Source organism: Cupressus sempervirens, chromosome 3, assembly GCF_028749045.1.
Source record: "Cupressus sempervirens isolate cs-2001-9-10 chromosome 3, ASM2874904v1, whole genome shotgun sequence".
Taxonomy (NCBI): Eukaryota; Viridiplantae; Streptophyta; class Pinopsida; order Cupressales; family Cupressaceae; genus Cupressus; species Cupressus sempervirens.
In genome coordinates this window covers 892,846,150-892,867,716 of record NC_143120.1, presented here as the reverse complement: position 1 = coordinate 892,867,716, position 21,567 = coordinate 892,846,150, and the positions used below count along the sequence as shown (strand labels likewise).

Here is a 21,567-nt window from a genome sequence, read left to right as displayed (position 1 = left end):
TCATTTGTGCTCTCATAGGATTAGTTTTCTCGCAAGATTTCAACCTACCAATGATTTATTCTAATTCATTTTTCCCTCTTTTTATTTTATTCATTATATTGTCTTGGGTGCTAGGAGGAGGTCTTTCATTCAGTGGAGGTAGTGGAAGTTCTTGCTCTTCTTGTGGAGGGTTTTCATTTTGATTTTGTTGATCAGGATGGGGATTTAGTGGTTGATTATTCACATTTCTTATAAGAAACCAATTGCATTTTAAATAAATAAACAAATTTGAAGAAAAATTAAAAAAACATACAAAACAATGCTAAAACATAAAAAACAATCCGAAAACAAGAGTAGAAAACATACTTGATGATCTTGATCTTGATCTCTGGTGACGAGGAGACATTTATAGGAGGAGAATGAGAAAATTCTTCAACTTCTACAAACCACATGCACATTGTTGAGGGAAAAGAAGGCACCAACACAAAGAAACAAGAAAAAATAGAATGGGTTGCAGGTTTGGCATAGCCCATATATAGGTTTTTTACAAGGTGCGCACACGCTTCTAAAAATTTTAAAATTTTAATTGTGTGTCATTTTTTTGGCACCACAACTTGGTGCATTCACCCAACATTATTTCCAAAAGGTTTTTTTTTTATTAATGATATTGTGCAGCTCAACTAAAAGGATATTTTCCTCTTTATCTCTATTCATATCTGGACAAAAAATCTCTTTATCCTTTTGATTCATCTAATGTTCACACATCACTTTTTCTTTTTGTCGAAATATATTGCCAAAGGTGTACTTTTTACTTTTTCCAATGTCTAAGATCTTTTTTAACACTTTTCAATTTACTTACCAACCTAAACATATCATAACCTTTTAATTTAATACTCTGTGTAATGCCTTTAGATAAGAAAGAAATGCAGGGTTGTAGGTCCACATAACTTCAGATATAAAGAGATATGTGTCTTAAATAGTCTTAGAATCCCACAAAAATTGAACTGGGTGTTGGTCAAAACCAAATCTAACTATATTGATATATTTAAAAATATTTTAAAAATATCCCAATTGTTGGAAAGTAAATATATGTCCATTTTCACCTAAATAAGTTGATTGCCAAAGCGCATATTAGACCAAGTATAGAAACTACCATGTAATTCCACATTAATGAGGCTACCATCAACTACACAACCATGAAAGTACAATATGGAGTCTAAGAAATTGCTATTACTAGCTTTTTTCTAAAAGGCACATAGAGGCATTTTGAAATCCATCATGACCATCCAATTACTAGTCAAGAACAAGGACCGAATAGCGGTTAGATCATACCAAATGGTTTTTGTTAAGGCAAGAGAATTAGGAGAGTAGACATTAGAAAAATACACTTCAACTTAGACTTGAACTAGGAGAAGGAAACATGTTGAAGATGCTTAACCTAGTTGATATAGGTACTGAAAAGGAAGTTAGGTTTCCAAAGAGTTGCAAGCCCTATAGAGGCACAATCAACATCCATTGAAATCAATTGTGGAAAAGGCTAGATAAACTTAAGTGCACAATGAGAAATCTTCACCAAACATATTAGTTTCTTGGAGAAACACAATGCTAGGATTGAAATATTTAATTAGATTCTTAACCAAAATATATCTATGAGGGTTATTAATACCCATGAAATTCCAAGAGGTGGCAATCATTGAGAAGAGGATTCTAAGAGTAATGGATGGTCCAAAAACCAATAGACTTCCAAGACGGGAATAGGAGCAAAGGAAGGAGTAAAATAGGGGAAGAGAAGGAAGGAAATTAAGGCAAAGGGAGAGAGGAGAGAAGGGGATACAAGGGGGGGGGGGGGGGGGGGGGGAGAACAAGAAGAAGCATACACTCCAAAGCCAAGGAGGGTATCCCTAGTAGGGCACAAGGGGAGGAGGCTAGTAACTCCACAAATAGGGCCAACTCTAGACTAGCCTCAAGGGAAACCACAAGATAGAAGGAAGAGGGACAAAACCATGTCCCAAACCCAACATACTGTTGTCAAATACAAGAACAAGACAATGAGAAGAAGGCTTGAGTCCTTTAGGGAACTTTGAAATCAAGTGACCAATAGAACAATAATTTTGACAAAAAATGTAGCCTTTTAATACTTAAAAAAATGAACTAAATCTAATCTTGATTTAAGGACCACTAAGACAGAAAGAATAGAGTCAAGGAGTATCAAGACGTAGAACCAAGCATAAAAGAACTAAGAATGATTACGAGTGATAGAATGCACTCTACAAAACTTGTTGAAAGAGTTGGATATACCTTTCAAGACTTTCTTATCCCATAATTCCAAGGGAAATCCCAAAAGGAGGACTTAAGTGGAAACAACCCCAAAAAGATGGGTTATCAAATTAAATCTCAATCTCCATTTGCACAATCAGAGGGGGTGTTTATCCAAGAGGCAAGGTCTAAAGCTAGAATCCTTAAGAGAGACCAAAAAATAGAAAAAAAAAACTTTTAGGAAAATCCAAAATAGGCATTGATCCTTTGAGGAACCACAAGGAAAGAACACATTTGCAAAAAAAATTAAGTTGGGTCTTCTCCCACTGAACTTCTCAACCAGGGAGGAAGTCATCTTAGCTAGATTTATAGAAAGGGAATGGTCAAGGATATGAACACATATACCTTCCTCAAGCTTGACAATTAAGACACCATCTTTCTCTACTAGGATCATCTCCCTAAACAAGTCCTTTGGCAAGTAGGCTTAAACCTAATGACCCAACCATTAAAGAACAAGGACTTCCCAAGGCAAGCTGAGTAGGACTCAAACACACCTTTGACCCAACATTATTTGGAAATTTAAAAAGTAGAATTAAATTCATTTGAGACTATTGCAGTTGATGAAAGATCAACCTCACAGCTCCCAAGAATTATCCAAATGTAAACACCTATCACAGAAAGAGACAAGCAAAAGCTATAGAGGCTAGAATTCCCAGATCTATAAATGAGACATTCTTGATGAGAAGAAGGACAAATTGCTATAATCAAAAGTGAATAAATGTAAATTAAAAAGAGAGGTTATCCTTATAAAGGAGATCAAAACCCTAATAGGTAACTAGGTTGCAATATGATAATTAATCAAAGAATTAATTATTAGATACCTAAAGTTTAGCTTAAGTAAAATAGAGATAATAAGTGACTTAATAATTAAATCAATATGATTTAATTAATAAGAAAAAACCTTATTACTCTAACACCCCACCCACCCCCATTAAGATAAACTTAGGGAGTAGCTAAAAACCTAGAAACTACTAGTGAAAGTAAATTTGGGTCCCGACAATGAAGCCTGATAAGGTATCGAAGCACAACCAAATCTTTGAAAAGAGTAGAAATAGAGAAAACCACATGGGAAAAATCCTACTCCAAAAAGAGATGGAAAGAATGTTGAAAATAACTAGTGAAGGGCTGAAGAAGCCTCCAAACTAGGGAATGTCCCAGAAGATAGGAACAAAAGATGATCATGAAGAACACCACTAGAGCATGTAGAAGTTCCAAATCTTTGTCAAAAGTAATTGCTAATCTGAAGAACCTCCAGTGAAATAGAACCTGACCAAGTAGAGAAGACTATAATTTACATCGAATTAGGAGGCACACAAAGGAAAACAATCGAACTTGAAGATGCAAGTAGAATGAAACACCAAAGCCTAAAGAGTTGATCAATCAAACATCGAAGGTTGTAACCAAAGTAGGAACGAAAAGAAAAGTGTCTATATGGTAAATGATCCATCTCACCAAAATACATATGTACCCAACCACTACATCTGCCTAGTATATAGGAACAAATACTTAATACATAGCTAACTCTATCAAACCAATGAAGCATGAGATATAATGAAAGAACCCCCTAATGTAGACAAGGGTGAGATAACAAGCAACTGGAAAAGTGGGCCAAAAGAACTGCATGCCAAGGAACCATGATCAAGATGCACAAAAGAATATATATATGTGTACTAAGGTGATCAATCTCAGACATGTCATGAGGCTAATGTCACAAAAGTGAAACTCACAAGGACAAAGGAAGATGGCAAAAAAAGGTAAAACATCAACCCCCCATGGCAGTTTAATTAGAGTAGTACATGTACAATAAGGAATACGATATGATGAATCAAAAGAATACAATAATTTTTTTGAGTATCCTCTAATGACAATACTTGAATCAGAAGGAAAAACAAGGCAAATAACTTAAACAAAAATACAAATGGAATATGGCACTTTATTTTAGTGTGTTTGCAAGAATGCATACAAATGATGTCTAAATAGACCAAAAGAGACATAAGGCTAATACAATAGATAGTACAACCCATAAAAATCATTTGAAGCAAATAAATTGATCCCCAGAACTGAAACAACCAAGATATCCACTAGAATGCAAAAATGAAAAAGACTAAATAGAATGTGCCTGGAGCAGAATCTAGATAAACAACTAGCATCACTAGAAAGAGCTCTTAAAGAACTTTCCAATGATATAAAGAATTCCCAAATTGAAGATCGAATGCACAAGATATGTCTCTTAGAGTGCAAAATAGAATAATCCCTAAATTTAACATCAAAAATAACCATCAAAAAGGCACCAAAACTCAAAAATACATGTACCACTGTGATGGACTTGGAAGCAGCTTTTTGGAAATATCTTTTTTGTGAAGAATGGAGTTTGTATGCCCAAGATATGAGCAAAAAATTGAAGGAAGGTCCAAACAAGGCCTGAAGGGGTGACAATAGTGTTGATGTTATGCTAACATCGGCACATAACAAGCATAAATTTGATAGTCAAACAGCCATTGAGGAAAAAAAAAGCTATAAAATGACCCCTACCATAAAAAAATAAAAATAATTTGTCGTCAGTAACAAGAAAAAGATGTTAGAAATTCGTTGGTAAAAGAGTCAGTGCTAGAGAAACAAATCTGGTGGTCAATACATGAGCATATTTGGAAAAAAATTAATTAACCTTTTGTTTGAAAAAAAAATTCAAACCAACCCATAGGAGAATCACCACACATGTCAATGGAAAAAAACCACCAAAAAAATGGAGCCATTGATCGTTGAGGTGTCATGCTCCATTAAAACATAGATTTACATAAAGAGGACAGAGGTTTTAACAGGTCCACAACTATCAGTCAGGTCTGAATAGAGCCCAATAGTATTAAAAATGCACCCAAAAAAAGTGTATAGTGATTGGAAAGCCTCAAATGTCATGACTTGGACATTTAAAAAGATGCACCAACTACTGTATTGAAGAAGGCCAAAAATGATGATCACTTTGCATAACCAAGGCCACTAATGTGGGCATGTGGGTGCACAACCTTCAAGCTCTATCTTTAAGGTCAAGGGCCCGAGATCAGGTTAGGGTCTAGAGTATTAGGTGCATTTTCTAGAAACAAAGACAATTTCCAACAAACTTAAAGAAAGCTTAACATTTGTTAAAAATTACGGCCCAAGATACTTGAATATTGATGGAGGAATGTATGGTGATCTAAAATTAGACCCTAGGACCCCCACCAATAAGGCATATGTATTTGACCTTTCATGAGAAGGTGTGCACAACATGGAGGTGTGTCTTCCAAGGAACAGTGGTTGGTGGGAAAGTACAAACAGCCTCCCCAAAAATGAAAAAATAAACTCCACCATTAAGCAACACCAAAGTTAGCACACTGAAACCACCAATAATTCCCCAAAAAAAATGTGGGAAACAAACTCCACCAAACCACCAGCACAAAAAATCAACCAAATAATTTCATTTCCCAAAAAGTGCAATGTTGAGCTCGAGATAGATGGTGGGATAGATTGCAGGCCTAGGTGTACTTTTGTGGGCATCTATGAGGCTGAGATGATGCCTAATTGAAGCATGGGGTCTCTAATAAGGCACAGTCAAAGTTCTAAGCCCAAGGCTTACACCCGTAAAAGGTTAGGGTGACTGGCTCAAGGAGGGAGCATACCTTCCTTGGAGTGCTTTGTTGAAAAAGTGCTAACGTACCTCCCTCTGTAAGGAAACTTGGCAATAAAGAATATAACCGTTTCCACATAACCCATAATAAATCTAAAATAAACACGGAATTAAAATCCACATGCAAGAGAATAGACAACATACCCACAAAATTGTGACACAAGATATACCCTGGGAAACCCTCATTGAGGGAAAAACCTAGCCTCCAAAAGCATCCATCATCATGTATTATTCAGCAAAAAATACCATTGCCATACAACCATGGAAGCCTTCATGGCCATAGCCACAACCGAGCAAACTATGTGAACAAGCATGAATCCACACATCCCATGCCATGCTTTCAACCTTCACAAATGCTCCCTTGGCTAACCTGTCAAGCCTTGTCCCGCTCGACTCTTGCCTTTTGTCTTCTTCTTGTCACTCTCTCTCTCTCTTTCTATACAACAACTACCCTTGTGGCTGCTTATATAGTAGCAAGTCCCACAAAACCACTAAGTGGTATTACATAAACCATGTGCTAATACCATGTGCTACCTAACCCACTGACCCCACATTTAATATTGGGCATTTAATTCTTTTCTCCCAATATTAAATAATTACATGAAATATTATCACAATGTTACAATACAACTCATCAAGAATATTCCATGGGAATCTTTACATGTTGCACGTCCATCTAGGTACAACATTACATAATAAAATAAAATAATAAAATAACAATATTATGCAATGTGTGCAACACCCATTATCTCAACAATCTCCCACTTGTTGTATACATTGCATAGGGTCAATTCGTAGCCACACAAAATGAACAAGGGAACAATCCCTCCCAGCACATCCACCATCATGGATCAAAATACACCAAGTGCTCCATCCTGGTACCCGCAACAAAATCAAAGTATCCAGCATCTCAAACATGAATGATCTCACCTCCTATTATGCCACTCCCACTGGACATACATAGAAGCCATCCAAAGAGAAAACCACCCAACCTGTCGCATTAGAAGATCATAAAATCCTGTACCAACTAAAATTCCAAGCACAATAACCTGATCCAAAGGTAATCACATGTATCTGTAGTTGTCAAAATATCCATAGCTGAAATAGCACCCACAACAAAGTGCCAAACCCATCCAACTATCCATACCTCAAAGGTATAACAAGTGAATCTTATATCACCGACATATCCAATCTATAACCTGCAATCACAAGCCTCAAGAGCAATACCTGCCACATATATACCAAGAAGCTCCCACTGCAAAAGATAATGTCAAATCTATAGCCAATCCACTCACAACATCTCAAAGAAGTGAATCCATGTAGTATCAAGGACATCCACAATACATTAACTAATATCCTGCAAGAAAAAACTCTCATAACAAGTCTCCAATAGTCTCTCAAATTCTCCACAACCAACAAAAGAAAGAGAAAGAAATAACCATGTCATCTCTCACATGACATACATGAGCACAAACCAGTGATCACAATCTCCAACCAATCTCAAATCCAATGTAGGAAAAACTGAACATCCAGGAAGATAACGAAGACCAGAGAAACCATGCAAATCATAACCTGTATCATGTCCTTCTACACACACCTCTAGATGTAAACTGTGCAAGTATGATCTCCTCCATAAAACCCCAACAAGAAGCCTCAACAACACCCAAACCATACCATATAACTCATCATGGATGTAAGCCTCTCACAAGAAGATCAAACTCAATAAAACCATTCCTAAACCAAGGAAAATGCCCAATATAAAACCATCTCCCAAACTCAACCAGCATAACAACATATGCACATGGAGATAACCAATGCTAAACCATCTCTCAAATGAACCCTCCAGAACTAACTCATGTACCATAGCTCAAGATCCATATCCATGAAAGACAAGCATAAATATAATGTACTTGAGAAAAAACAATGGGCTATACCTCTCAAGTAGCAAACTACCGAGTAGACCAAGAGTGGGGAATGAGAATGCTCATCAAGATACCCAAGTCTCCAACCAAGACTCATCTAAGAACAATCTCCTCTCAAGTCCATATCAGGTGACTGCCGCTCGGACTTCCTGCTGAAACCATCAACTGTCCCAACAAATACTTCTCTAATCCAAGAGAAATCAGCGTCACCACCGTTTCTAAGTATCCATGAGCACCTGTAACCAATCAATCCATGCCAACTCCAAATGCAACATAGCAATATCATGAAGTATCCAGCTTATGATCAGTGTACTCAATACCAAGAAACTAAACCAAGATCAATGTCAAAGTTCCAACCATGGCCTCAGGAACATAAACATGACAACATGATCTTACCATCTCAACCAAAGAGATAACATGCTCCATATGAACATACCATAACATGTCACAACTCTAAATGCGTATCAAGAGTATACCATGACATAATAATGAAACCATCCTCACACCAAGGATAACATGCCAAATAAAAGCATAAACCACACCTTTGCCAAGAACCCTGTGAGTCCTCAAGATGCAACCATCTCCACACACCATGAAGAAAACCATCTCCACATACCAGGAAGAACCATCTCCACACACCATGAAGATAACCAAGAACTCCATGAGTCCTCAAGATCTAACCATCTTCAAACACCATGAAGATAACAAGTGCACCATGCAAATGTCAAAGACGCTTCTGCAGCAACAGGATCTAAGACAAACCTCCAACATCTGCAAACACTCAATAAATATATCAATGCCAACAACTCCCACTCAATTGTGGTACCAAGTCACCTATGGCATCATAAATCCATCCTCTCCAAACCAAGAAGATATAAACCAAACCAGGAACTAATCCTGCACTGTCACCCCATCACTGTCACAAGCTCCCACTAAACCATGTATCCAAGCTATCCATGACATCATGATGAAAAATAACCATCCTCTAACCATGAGAATCAACCAAGGCATCAAACCATCAAAGAACTCAAAGTGCACATCATGAGCTCCTCAAAAGAAACCAAATAACCATGATCCTCAACCAAGAAGATATACCACCATAACCGAATCAGAAATCCAAGCTAATGAACATCAAGGATGTACCTGTATATCCAATCATGTCATGCCAAAATCTATGACACCATGATCACATCCATGAACCGAGCATCTGGTTCTCAATAGTGTCCAACCTGCCAGCATAGTCAACCATAATCCTCCACCATGACTGTACCTGGTAACAACATCTCATCCCTTCTACATGAAGAAAATAGTAAATCATGTGACTTAGGGCATAGACAACCCAAATCCAAGCCACCAATCTGAATATGCATCAATAATGAAAGATCAATGGGCAAAGACAACCCATAACCAAGCTATAAATGCAACCTGTAAGTATAGACCGCTTACAACACTGCACAACTTGTAGACCCAACAAGTCATCATGCATATCCAAATCAAACACTGATAACCATATCATCATGAGATCAATCTGAAATATGAATTGAGTATACAATGACATCAAATCTTAAATCTCCAATGCCATAAACTCATAAGTTACCATAGTCAAAATATATACCATAAACTGTTCAGATAAATATATCAACAAATAAATCATGCCAAACTTGCACCAAATCTGAACCAATGTGTAGAGCTCTCCAAGAGCTTTCCGTTGACTACTCGAAGTCCAAAATCTGACTCCGTATGCCCAAGTTATGCCCTAATCCGTGCTCAAAATAAATAACATCTGACTTTAGGGCTCTGAAAACTTGACAAAATTTTAAAATCAAAGAACCAAACCTACACCATCTTGTAGTGCTCTGAATTAGCTTTCCAACGCCTATAAGAAGTCTAAAATCCGATATTCTGAGAGAAAGTTATGGCCGTTTTACTAAGACAGCATTTTTACCATTTTCAGTACGATTTTTCATTTTTTATTTTTTCAGTGACGAAAATTCCGACGGGATTAAATTTGACGGCCATCATGGGCTGAAACCAAAAAACTCTTTCATTTGCTCTGAACATGGCCAAACTAGGGCATATTATATATCAAAATTTATGGAAATGTCGACCCGAATCCAATGGTGAGGTCTGTTTTTACCCAGGAGGTCATTTCTGCATGCTACCCCCCAAAACCCTCATTTAAATGAAACATCCAAAAAAATCATGTCCAACAATTTTCCATGCCCAAATATTTTAACATCCCATCATAACAGCAAACCCAAAACCCTCAGATCTGCAATAAATCATTCATATATCTTGTCCTTTCTTTTATCCTCTCATGCATTCCCATGGATTCAATCTAGGGTTACAAATAATAAAACCATAGCTCTGATACCACTTGTAAGGAAACTTGGCAATAAAGAATATAACCGTTTCCACATAACCCATAATAAATCTAAAATAAACACGGAATTAAAATCCACATGCAAGAGAATAGACAACATACCCACAAAATTGTGACACAAGATATACCCTGGGAAACCCTCATTGAGGGAAAAACCCAGCCTCCAAAAGCATCCATCATCATGTATTATTCAGCAAAAAATACCATTGCCATACAACCATGGAAGCCTTCATGGCCATAGCCACAACCGAGCAAACTATGTGAACAAGCATGAATCCACACATCCCATGCCATGCTTTCAACCTTCACAAATGCTCCTTTGGCTAACCTGTCAAGCCTTGTCCCGCTCGACTCTTGCCTTTTGTCTTCTTCTTGTCACTCTCTCTCTCTCTTTCTATACAACAACTACCCTTGTGGCTGCTTATATAGTAGCAAGTCCCACAAAACCACTAAGTGGTATTACATAAACCATGTGCTAATACCATGTGCTACCTAACCCACTGACCCCACATTTAATATTGGGCATTTAATTCTTTTCCCCCAATATTAAATAATTACATGAAATATTATCACAATGTTACAATACAACTCATCAAGAATATTCCATGGGAATCTTTACATGTTGCACGTCCATCTAGGTACAACATTACATAATAAAATAAAATAATAAAATAACAATATTATGCAATGTGTGCAACACCCATTATCTCAACACCCTCACCCTCTACAAAAGGCCATTTAATGCCTTCTTTTTTAAAAAAATCATTTACCTCCCTCTTTTTTGTTTGATTTTTTTTAAATCAAAAAAAAAAAAAAAAAATTATTGAGTGCTTTAATATATCTTTTTGAAAAAAAATATTATCACCTCAGGAAGCGTGCCTAGGTTAAAATGCCTTGAGTGCAAAACAAAATTGCCTCAGATTTCAACAACATCCAAACTGAACATATTTTATAGAGAAATGGGGGTTTTTGAGTGCTCTAAGCTCAATAGTGGTGTCCATCTAGGCTCAAAGTTCCAAAAAATAGGTCATCCCCAAATCTAATACAAAATCTTTTGAAATCCATAGATCTAAAAATCAATGCCAAATCTCTCAAGAATAGAACAAGGGCATGAAGATCTAGAGCTCAAATACCATGTTGAAGTTGATGAAAGATCAATCTGATAACTCCCAAGAATCATCTACATGCAAACACATGTCATAGAATGAGAGAAGCAAAAGCTATGGAGACTAGAATTCTCAAATCCACAAATGAGACATTCTTGATGAGCAAAAAGAGAAATTGCGATAATCAAAAGTGAATGAAAGTAAATTATAAAGAGAGATTGTCGTTATAAAGGAGATCAAAACCCTAACAGGTAACTAACCTAGGTTGGTTTTAATAATTAAGAAATCAATTAATTATTAGATGTCTAAAGTTTAGCTTAAGTAAACTAGAGATAATAAATGACTTAACAATTAAATCAATGTGATTTACTCAATAAGAAAAAATTTTATTACTCTAACAGAGACATTTAAAGGCTCGCCTTTGTTGCCATCCAAGACTCCATTCTACAACAATCTTTCAAAGCTTCAAAATCTCCATGATTTTCTAGCTCAAAACTTAGAGAGCTTATTTCAAAATAAAACTAAAATATTGATACTTTCAAAATTTTCCTTTACATTTATAAACACAATAATTAATAATTGAGATAAATATCAAGATAATCTTCTTTCAACTTGTATATATAATCATACATATGAACACTTATGTAATTTAGAAGTGCATATAACAAGGTTTAATACAAACATAATTGCACATTTAAAATTTTATTTTAAGATTTAAAAAAGAGAAAGAATCTCTCTCTTTGTGTAAATATACACATTGTATGCTTTAGTTTTTAAAAAAAATTGTTTCATCTACTCATTTCTTACTAGTTTTTTAGATTAGAAAAACTTTCCCAAAAATATACAAAATTATTTACCTAAGATCGATGAAATCAGATTCTAATTGATTTTAATGAACTAAAATATTAATTTAAATGTTATTTGTGTAGATTGCATAAGCCCCTAAGCTCACAACTCTGATAGTAGCTTATTTAAAATCTTATTCCAAATCAAAGAAAAGACGTTGATGAATAGTTTATAGTTTCTGGTTGAGGCCATGTTGTTTATTCTGGCTTTAAACTCTTTCACGGGGTGATCCTGTATCCCCCGGCCCCTTTTTTGTGAATTGTAATCTTAGTAAATTTTATTAATTGAAAAGGACTATTATCAAAAAAAAGAAAACACATTGTGATTTATTTGTGATTAAGGCTTATCAATCATGTCAAAATTTATTCTCGGTTTAAACTATTGAAATTACCCTTAACTTTCAATGTGAATACAATTTACATGGGTATAACAAAACAGCATAGTCATTCCTAGTTGTGCTCAAATGGAATGGAACTTCAAATAAGGATAGTGTGTCCTTTGCATCCATAATCTGCTATATTTATTAGGAGGACTTGTTGAAAGACTTTAGAAACTAACAAAATTGCAAATGGGAAAAGGCAGATCAATTTTACAATGAAATTTTTTTTAAAACTCTAGAAACTTTCAAGAAAAAGAAATTTGGTAAAGTGTGTCCCCAAATTCCTCACTAACATAACAGCTATGGAAATTCTTATCATATAATACAAATTTGGAAAAAAAACTAGTAGACAATATAGTCAAACAACTACACATTCAATATAACTATTAATCAATTTTACATTATCATTACAAATTTTTGGAGAAAATTTTCAACAACTTATCCAACTCAAATGTGGAAACCATAAGGCTATCTAGTGCATTTTCAATGGCTGCCATTGGAAAAAAATATCAATAATCTAACATTGATTTACACGCCATGTACAAATTTTTAGTAATCTTCTAAATAAAATTTTATAGATACTTGAACTGGAAGAAAATAAACATGGAACTGTCACAACCCTTATTTTTAGCAAACCAAATAAGTTGGTCTCGTTGTTGCCATTTGGAATTCTTTTTAATGAAATTAATAAGTAGCTATTATTCTTTGAATGTAATCATTTGAAGTGGAAGAATTAGTTAAAATAAAATTATTATTTGATAATCTGTTCCCAGCGGTCTGACAGTTAGTGTTAGTTCCCTTATTTATGGAATATTGGAGGACAAAAAGGAGGGAGATCAGTGTTTTCTATCATCTTCCCTCTTGGGTCTTTCATCCCTTGCTATACGATTTTTTTTTGTGTATTGGGACCTCCATCCCTGACTCTATGTCTCTCCTTCCGTGTGATAGTCTTCTTAATACACAAGGAAATGGTCTACATTCAATAGGCCGAAACGTGCTTTGGTCTTGAAAAACTTGTACAGGGTTCTAAAATTCTTCTTCTAAACTATATAAATACAAGAATTTTAGGTGTCTTCAGTAAGCTTATTTCTTAGAGTTCAAGAATAAGCAAGGTTAGGATGTCATGGGTTTGTTCAGTAATAGCAATTGCATTTTCTTTGTTTGTTCTGGGTGTCCCTACATCCGGTCAAGGCGTGGCCTCCATTATTACTGCAAATGTGTTCAATGAGATGTTCAAGCACAGAAATGATGTTGCTATCAATACCTTCAGCGGTGTTGGTACCACCGGCGATCTAACCACTCGGAAAAGAGAGCTTGTTGCTTTCTTTGGCCAACATCTCGTGAAACCACTGAGAGGGGGGAAGACATCAATTGATAACCTGATAAACTCTGGTGATAATGTCCACTTTTGGAGGGGAAAGCAAAAGAAGATGGAGAGCTCGAACCGAGACATCAGACTTAGAATACGATCTACTACTACAGGTTCCATTCTTGTTGTGTCCCTTATTAATTTCATTGTCATGTGACGAAATATGCTATGGGCTATTAAATTCTTACTGCTTTGCACATCTTTTTACCATTATGTGCATTACATTGAGATTGGAAGGCATGAGATTTAAATGAAAATTATATGCACCATGAATTTTTCCCCCAAGTCCTTTGTACTCAAAAATTGAAACTAGCAGTCTGATACCTAGGAAATCGTAAACCTTGTTTGATAACAATAAAATGTTAAGTCGGATTCATATGTCTAAATATTACTAGAGAATACAACTATACAAAAACAAGGTGAAGTAAAATTCAGTGGTCTCCTCAAGAATGAAATTTTGGTACTTCACCCATCTGATGCTCTATTTAGCGGTTTGAATTAAGTGTTTAATGTTAGCAAATGGAATTCACAATGTAATCGTGCATGTATGGTACAAAAATGTGATCTTGTTGTCTTATCTATGTGTATGTAAAACATGATTTTATTACTATTCTTTAGTTTCAAATTGGGTTCCACCTAAGCGTCATCCTATAATCTCTGACCAAGGTATAGTCTCTGAAGGAGTGTGCATAGTAATCTATTGAATAATGTATTCTTGGGCACTCTAAAACCAGAGCTATGTGAAATGCATTTGGAATAACCTAAACTACCTAAATCTACTTAATGTAAAATCATAAGCAATTTGACCTCATCATATATGACAACTCTCGGATGGTTGTGTATTCGAGTGTGATTGTAACTAGAACCTATCACACTCAATCACAATAACTAGACTACTTCCTCCAACATACACCCACCTCATATCGCTGATGTAGATACACATGTGAACCAGGCTTGAGGAGAAATAGATAATTTGTTGAAGTTAACTTAGTCTCCAAAACCAGGCACAGGCTCTTGAATCTCATCAATTGACATCAATAGAGGGATGGTAGGTGTATACAAAATGAATGATCTTGCATTAATGTATAAAACACTTAATTCCATTGGGATATCAGGTTGTACATTTTCTAAGTTCATTAAATATTTTGTAAATCAGTAATGTCACAAGAACTATACAATGGTATATATATGTATTCATGTCATTAAATTCTAAACTGAACATAACAATTGTAGCACTATTTTTGCACTATATTTTTCCTTAAAAAAAGTTTCACTATATAATTTCCATACCATTATTGGAGCACATGGGACAAAGTTATCCTTTCAACATTTAGTTATAAACTGTAATTTTATGTCATAATCAAAATTGGTGTCCCTGGTGGCACATCACAAATTCTTTCTTGAGATTGTCATTGAATTTATGTGTATGAGATGGCTTAGGTTGTACATTGTTAGTGGAAACATGCTCTTTATGTTTGTTAAATTTATTGCTTGATTAAGAAAAGTAAATGAGATTACTTCCTAGTTATTTTGAATTGCAAATCTAGCAGATGCATTTACTTATCAGATGTGTTCGATATATGATTTGATGATGATATGTTTTAATTTTTAATTGATAAATATCTTATGCTAACTGAGTGATGGTGCTACATGATATGTTTTGAAAATGTCACATTATGAATTTCTTATGGTGTTATCTCATATGTTTCACATGCATATATGATGGGCATAATGTGAATTTGGAAATAAGGGTGATTAGATTTCTCTAATTATAATAAGCTAGATACTGACCTAATTATGTGGTTTTGAAAGTGACTAAGTGGTTGTGAATGATTTTAACCACAAAAATCCATTACCACTCTTGATTTTACCTATTTAGACTTCCTTGATGTTGGGTTGGGTATCTTCATTTCAGGAAAGATTTCAAAAAAGCTTAATAGATTCGTTGTAGGGTGGTAAAGCACTCCTACAATATTCTCGCCCTTGTGTTCTTAGGAAAGTTTTGGAGCTTCTGTCAAATGGTTGACATAATCGACATCATCTTGGTATTCTGGTAACGAAATTGTGGTTTCTTTTAGACTTGAGAATGTGTGTGTGTGTGTGTGTGTGTGTGTGTGTGTGTGTGTGTGTGTGTGTGTGAGAGAGAGAGAGAGAGAGAGAGAGATTTAGTAAATGTAATGATAATTAATCAACTAATGTTGACTGGTCAATATTCAAATGACTTTGCCTCTCCTTGACTTCCGCATATTATGGAAATTGTTGATGTGGCATTGGTTTTACAGGGGCAGTCTTTATAGGAACCTAGATTTGTAAGCCCAAAATTAATAAAATCCACATCTTTATTGTTGGAAATTTCAATTTTCTACTGATGGAAGTTTTCAAGTGACATTTGGGAGTCCAGAGATGACCACTGTGTGCCCATCTTCGTTCCAAAATTCAAACATGGTGTATCAAAATTCACAAAAAGCCTTTTTTAAATATACAACACAAGGGAAGTGAAGAAAATCCCAAACTAGCATGAATTGGTCGAATCAAAAAAAAAAAAAAAAAAAAAATGATTAAGGGAGAATGTATGAGATGCACATAAATTTAGCTTCCTCCTTATAGATTCTCCAAAAGTAAGATCAAGAGTAGGAGATTAAATTTTGTTCAGAAGTGTGGAGGTAATTGAAAGTATAATTGAAAATATAGAATAACAAGAGTAAAAGGAAAAAAATACACAAAGATAAAGTGACAAAATCTCATGTAGAGCTTTAATGTAATCTTTTATGGTGCCATTTTTTTATGAAAGCATTTTCGCTTTGGCCAAATCATAACTAGGCTAGTTTCTATGATAGATAGGTAAGGAATCAAAATTAAATGCATATCCTCCCTTATTACTCATATTTGGTACCCATCTATAAAATAATCACATAATAATGCATCATAAATTCTATGCAATATTTTTCATGCAATGCCCCCTGGGTACTCATCTCATTTGATAAAAATTGCACATACTTCAAGAATAAAGGGAATACAAGCCACTCTTATGCAATATACCCTCTTGTACATTATATCAATAATTAAAATGGGCATAATAAAGTGCATCATATCAGTGTATATTGCATAGCCTAAGGTAGTTAAATAAATCTCAATAATAAAATTGAATAAAATTTAACTATGAAATCTTAAAGAATTTTCACAAAATCAATAAAAGGAATATGTGTAAACAAGAATCACATAATTTAATAAATAAGTAGACTAAGTGGCAAATTTATCATGGGAAACTTAAAAAATTTAAAGATATCCTTTACATAGATTCTATTTCTTTTACAAAAACATGTCAAAATACTTTTTAAAAAGTTCTAGTGTAAGTAATTGTAATTTTTTTTAAAGGTCAATAAATTTGTATAAATATATTGATGTTTTGAACAAAATATAATTGATAGTTAAATTATAGTTGTTTGAGTAGAATATAATGTACTTCATGAGAACTGTTCATGCATGTTAAAGACACTTCTAGGAAGTCTTAACTTGTAGATTAGTATCTACAAGTATTTATACTTCCCTTATGTAATTTACTAATGAGCTTTAAGAAGTATGCCTAATACATTTCCATTCCCCTTTACAATAAGTTATATACTATTAAGAGGATATAGTTTATTAGTGTCATGGCCCATTATTTCGACATGCTTTTTATTCGGACTTATTATGTTGATTTGACTTTATAACTAAGACTATGTATGACTGGAGTTGAGTCGAATACGTTTATATTTTTGTTTAGACTTTATTAGTCAATGATATTAGATGGATAAATGTTTACTTGTTGTCGATATGTGATATTGTTTTATGTTCGACTTTATGGTTTGTGACATAACGGTTAAAAATTGTGATTTCCTTCATATGATTAAATATAATGATGCTATGAAATTTTGATAAGATATACCGTAATTTAAGATGTTATTTTATTTATCATCATCTTGGCAATACTGATGTGTTGGCATGTTTGAGGTTGTGAGTGTGCAGGTACTGAAGGCGGAAGAGTAGTTGAGGTAGAGGAGTTTAGCTCCTTGGCAAAGTTGGTTCGAAATTTGAATGGTGTAATCGAGTACACACACTTAGTTATTTTTATTTGAATATAAATCATTTGCTTGATTTGTATTTTATCAAGATGGATTAAAATGTTTTTATATATATAGACTAATGAATGAAATTAGTAGTTTTTTGTTTGTTTTGTTTTGAATTATAATAAGTTAGAATTTTTTTAATAAAATGCTATACTCTAATTTTTTTTTGTCTTCTTTATAAGTAATTACATCTTCAATTTGAAATAGTAGAAGTTAGTTGAAAACTTAAGTAGTAATTAATAGTTTTTATAATTTGATAAACACGAACGTGACTTAGTAAAAGTGAAATGAATAGAACTGAGAGTAATTAAGCTAATATTAGCCAAGTGGAAATCATAATCCAAAATTTGTGGAAAAATTTAATTGACTAATAGTAATTTCAACAAGTGCCACATATTGACTTGTATTTGCCATGAATAAACTATAATAATTGAATAAAATAGAATAATACAATAAACTTAAAATAGTTTTAAAAAATAGAATAGTATATTAAACTTAAAATAGTTTAATGGTTTAATTAGATAGAATAGTATATTAAACTTAACAATTAATAATTATAAAAGAATCAATTTATTTAATTTTAATGATAATATTTAATGTAATTGAATTTAAATTTTAATATTTTTCATAAAATCTTAGATATAAAAAATACTAATATTCAATTTCTAATTTTAAAAAATTCTCATTCTATTGTTAAAAATAATTTCATATTTAATATTTTAAAAATAAAATAAATTTTAATCTAAAAATATTCATTGATTTATAATTTATAATATAAATATAATGATCTATCTTAGCTATTGATATTGTGTTTTATTTGATTTAAATTTCAAAGCTATTAAAATTTATTTGATTATCATTAAAAAAAATATATCATTTGTAATATAAATATATAGTTAGCGTTTCTACATTTAAATTTAAAATCTTTAAAAATATATTTGATTCGTTTAATATTTTCATATATCTATCTTTCTGAAAATATTGCCTCACATATGGGTATGCTTCCTACAAATTTGCTTTATACAAATGTATGAGCCAAATCGTACTGAAATAAAATAATTTTACCGATTTTAGAAATTAAAATTCTTTTATATATACATTAGAAAAATTGAAAATTGAAATCTAAAATAAAAATATTTAGATGTGATTGGGAAGGAGAGAAGTTTTTGGAGTCATTTAAGGAGGAAAAGTGAGAGTAGAATTAGATTAAAAAGAGAGACGTGCAGATAAAAATAAGGGGGAAGAGAGTGTTTTAAAGAGAAAGGGGGAAATTATTTCAGCTGCCGGAAACGCACTCAGAGAAGAAGAGTAGTGGAAGGGAGAGTACAGAGGTCCTCACTTATTTCCCTTAAGGTTAATTTTAACTTAAAATGTAATGGTTATTTGCATTGAAAGAACAAATGAAGAATGTTTTCTTTTTTAACATTTCAGCAAAATGGTAGTTAACTTTCCATTAAAATGAAGAGTAATCGTTATAGAGCCTCTGAAAATTTATAATGTTTGTTTTAGTTGGACGGGAGGTTATTTTTCGGAAACTTACTAAGGGAAATTAAAATCTACGAGAAATGTTTTCAGTTGCTATTTGTGAAAAGCGATGGAAGCCGATTGGCTTATTCATTTTGATAAATAAGGAAAATGTTGGTTATATGTTGCATAGAAAAACAAAAGACGTCTAGCTGATGTTAAGATTAGTTTAAAACTTCTATCTGATTGGGGTATCTGAGTAAGCTGATTTTGAACAGCTGCATGAGCCAATAGCTTGGAATTGTAGGATTCTTCCTTGACAGTAGACGGTATTGAGCAGCGGTATCATGGGGAGTAAAAATAAATATGTTATGCATAAGTATGGAGCATAGAGTGCTGTAGTGAGAAAGAGAAACTACGGAGGATAGAAAAAAAGACAACACCCAAGTTCCTTATTTTATTCTATCACTGCAAACGTCCTTCTTTCTACCATGAAATATAATGTGAAACTGTGAAAACACAATCACTTTTTAGAAAAATACTGTCCTGAATATGATTAAGATAGTGTGTTTAATTAAATTTAAATATGATTTGAAAATTTTATTCAGTATTGCTGAAACAAAGAAACTTATATGAAACTATATATAAATAGGAATATACTTCTTGTAAATCCTATAGACCATTTGTGGAGACTGGAGGTGACTGAAATATGTTTAGCCGATTCAGCCATCTGTCAAAGTATTCTGAAACAACAATAAAAATTATGTATAGAAAAACAAATTGGTGACTATTGAGTTGGGGGCAGTGTTAAATTAAATATTAGTAATCTATAGTAAATCTGATACTGTTGTTATGAGTGCAGATTTTTATATTATATATATATAATCAGATTTTATATTAGATTTATGTTTAGATTTTATATTTTATTGTTCATTTCCAATTTTTTGTAATAGCGGTTTAAGAATTTTTAGTTTCAATTAAAATTTTGTGCTTTTAATGATCAGGGAAATAAATTTCTATTTAGATGGAATTGTAAATTTTTATATTTGAAAATTGGTTGAAAATTTTGTGATAGGAAATAAGGAAAAAGTACAGAAATGATTTACGTTTTATAAGTTTAGAAATCATCTAAGTTATGATGTATTATCTTGTAATCTATTGAATCAATAATGGGATAGAAATCTTTACGAATTCTAATTAAATAGTTTATCTTAGAATCTGAATGCAAAGAAGTATAGAAGTACTGATGTTTTGTATTTTACTTTTTATCTTTTAAAGAAAATTTTGATGAAATTTGATTATGTAGAAGGGTGCTAAATGTGGGATCAAAGAGGAGGGTAATTTATGGGAAATGTATTGTTTTTCCTTAGAAATTTACCTACCAATCTTTACACTTAACTGGTTCATGATGCTTGGCTAAGCTCGGTAAAATATTTATGCATATGATTAAAATGTATTTGCTTATTTTACATTATTTTCCCTTTTCCACATCCTTGTGTATGTTTCTACTAGGCATATGTGTAAGTAGATTAGGCACAAAGGCTACACCAGATCTTTCTGATCCAATTGCGCCGAGTTGCTAGCCTTCTCATGCTAGGGTCGGGTAGTTCTCTTTAATTGGAGAACCTCGGGGAGCTAACCACTCTATGGTTGGGTGGTAAAAGTGCCTGGACCACTCTTCTGTCTCATGATAGCAGATGGACAATGTTCCGATGGCTTGGAGATGAGATTACATGCAGATGGACACTAAGGTTCGATGGCATGTTAATTTAATATGATTATGTTATATATATGTTTTATATCAAACAATGAGTTGATGTTATAATCATGTTCAACTGTACAGGATTTACACAGTCTTAACAAAAGACGTCTTGTTCACTTGATTCATTTCCACCATTTATACTTTGCTTTGTATATGGAATCAATATGTGGTCAACCTTGTATTATCAAGTGTATTTAGAGAAATTGATGATATGTAATAAAGATTTTGATTCCAATTAATCTCAACTATTTGTTGATATGTATAGATTTTCATC

At 33.4% G+C, this 21,567-nt stretch overlaps 1 protein-coding gene across 1 annotated transcript; it reads left to right on the top strand.

Annotated features, from left to right (window-relative positions):
- Positions 1–13,710: 13,710 nt before the first annotated feature.
- On the top strand, positions 13,711–14,118 carry LOC149569674 (acidic endochitinase-like). Its single transcript, XM_089816969.1, has one exon. The coding sequence runs from the start codon at positions 13,711–13,713 to the stop codon at positions 14,116–14,118; it is 408 nt and encodes a 135-aa protein (XP_089673095.1).
- The last annotated feature ends 7,449 nt before the right edge of the window (positions 14,119–21,567 follow it).

Excerpts from the sequence above, each read along its gene's own strand:
- LOC149569674 (XM_089816969.1), top strand. The coding sequence starts at position 13,711 with ATGTCATGGGTTTGTTCAGTAATAGCAATTGCATTTTCTTTGTTTGTT.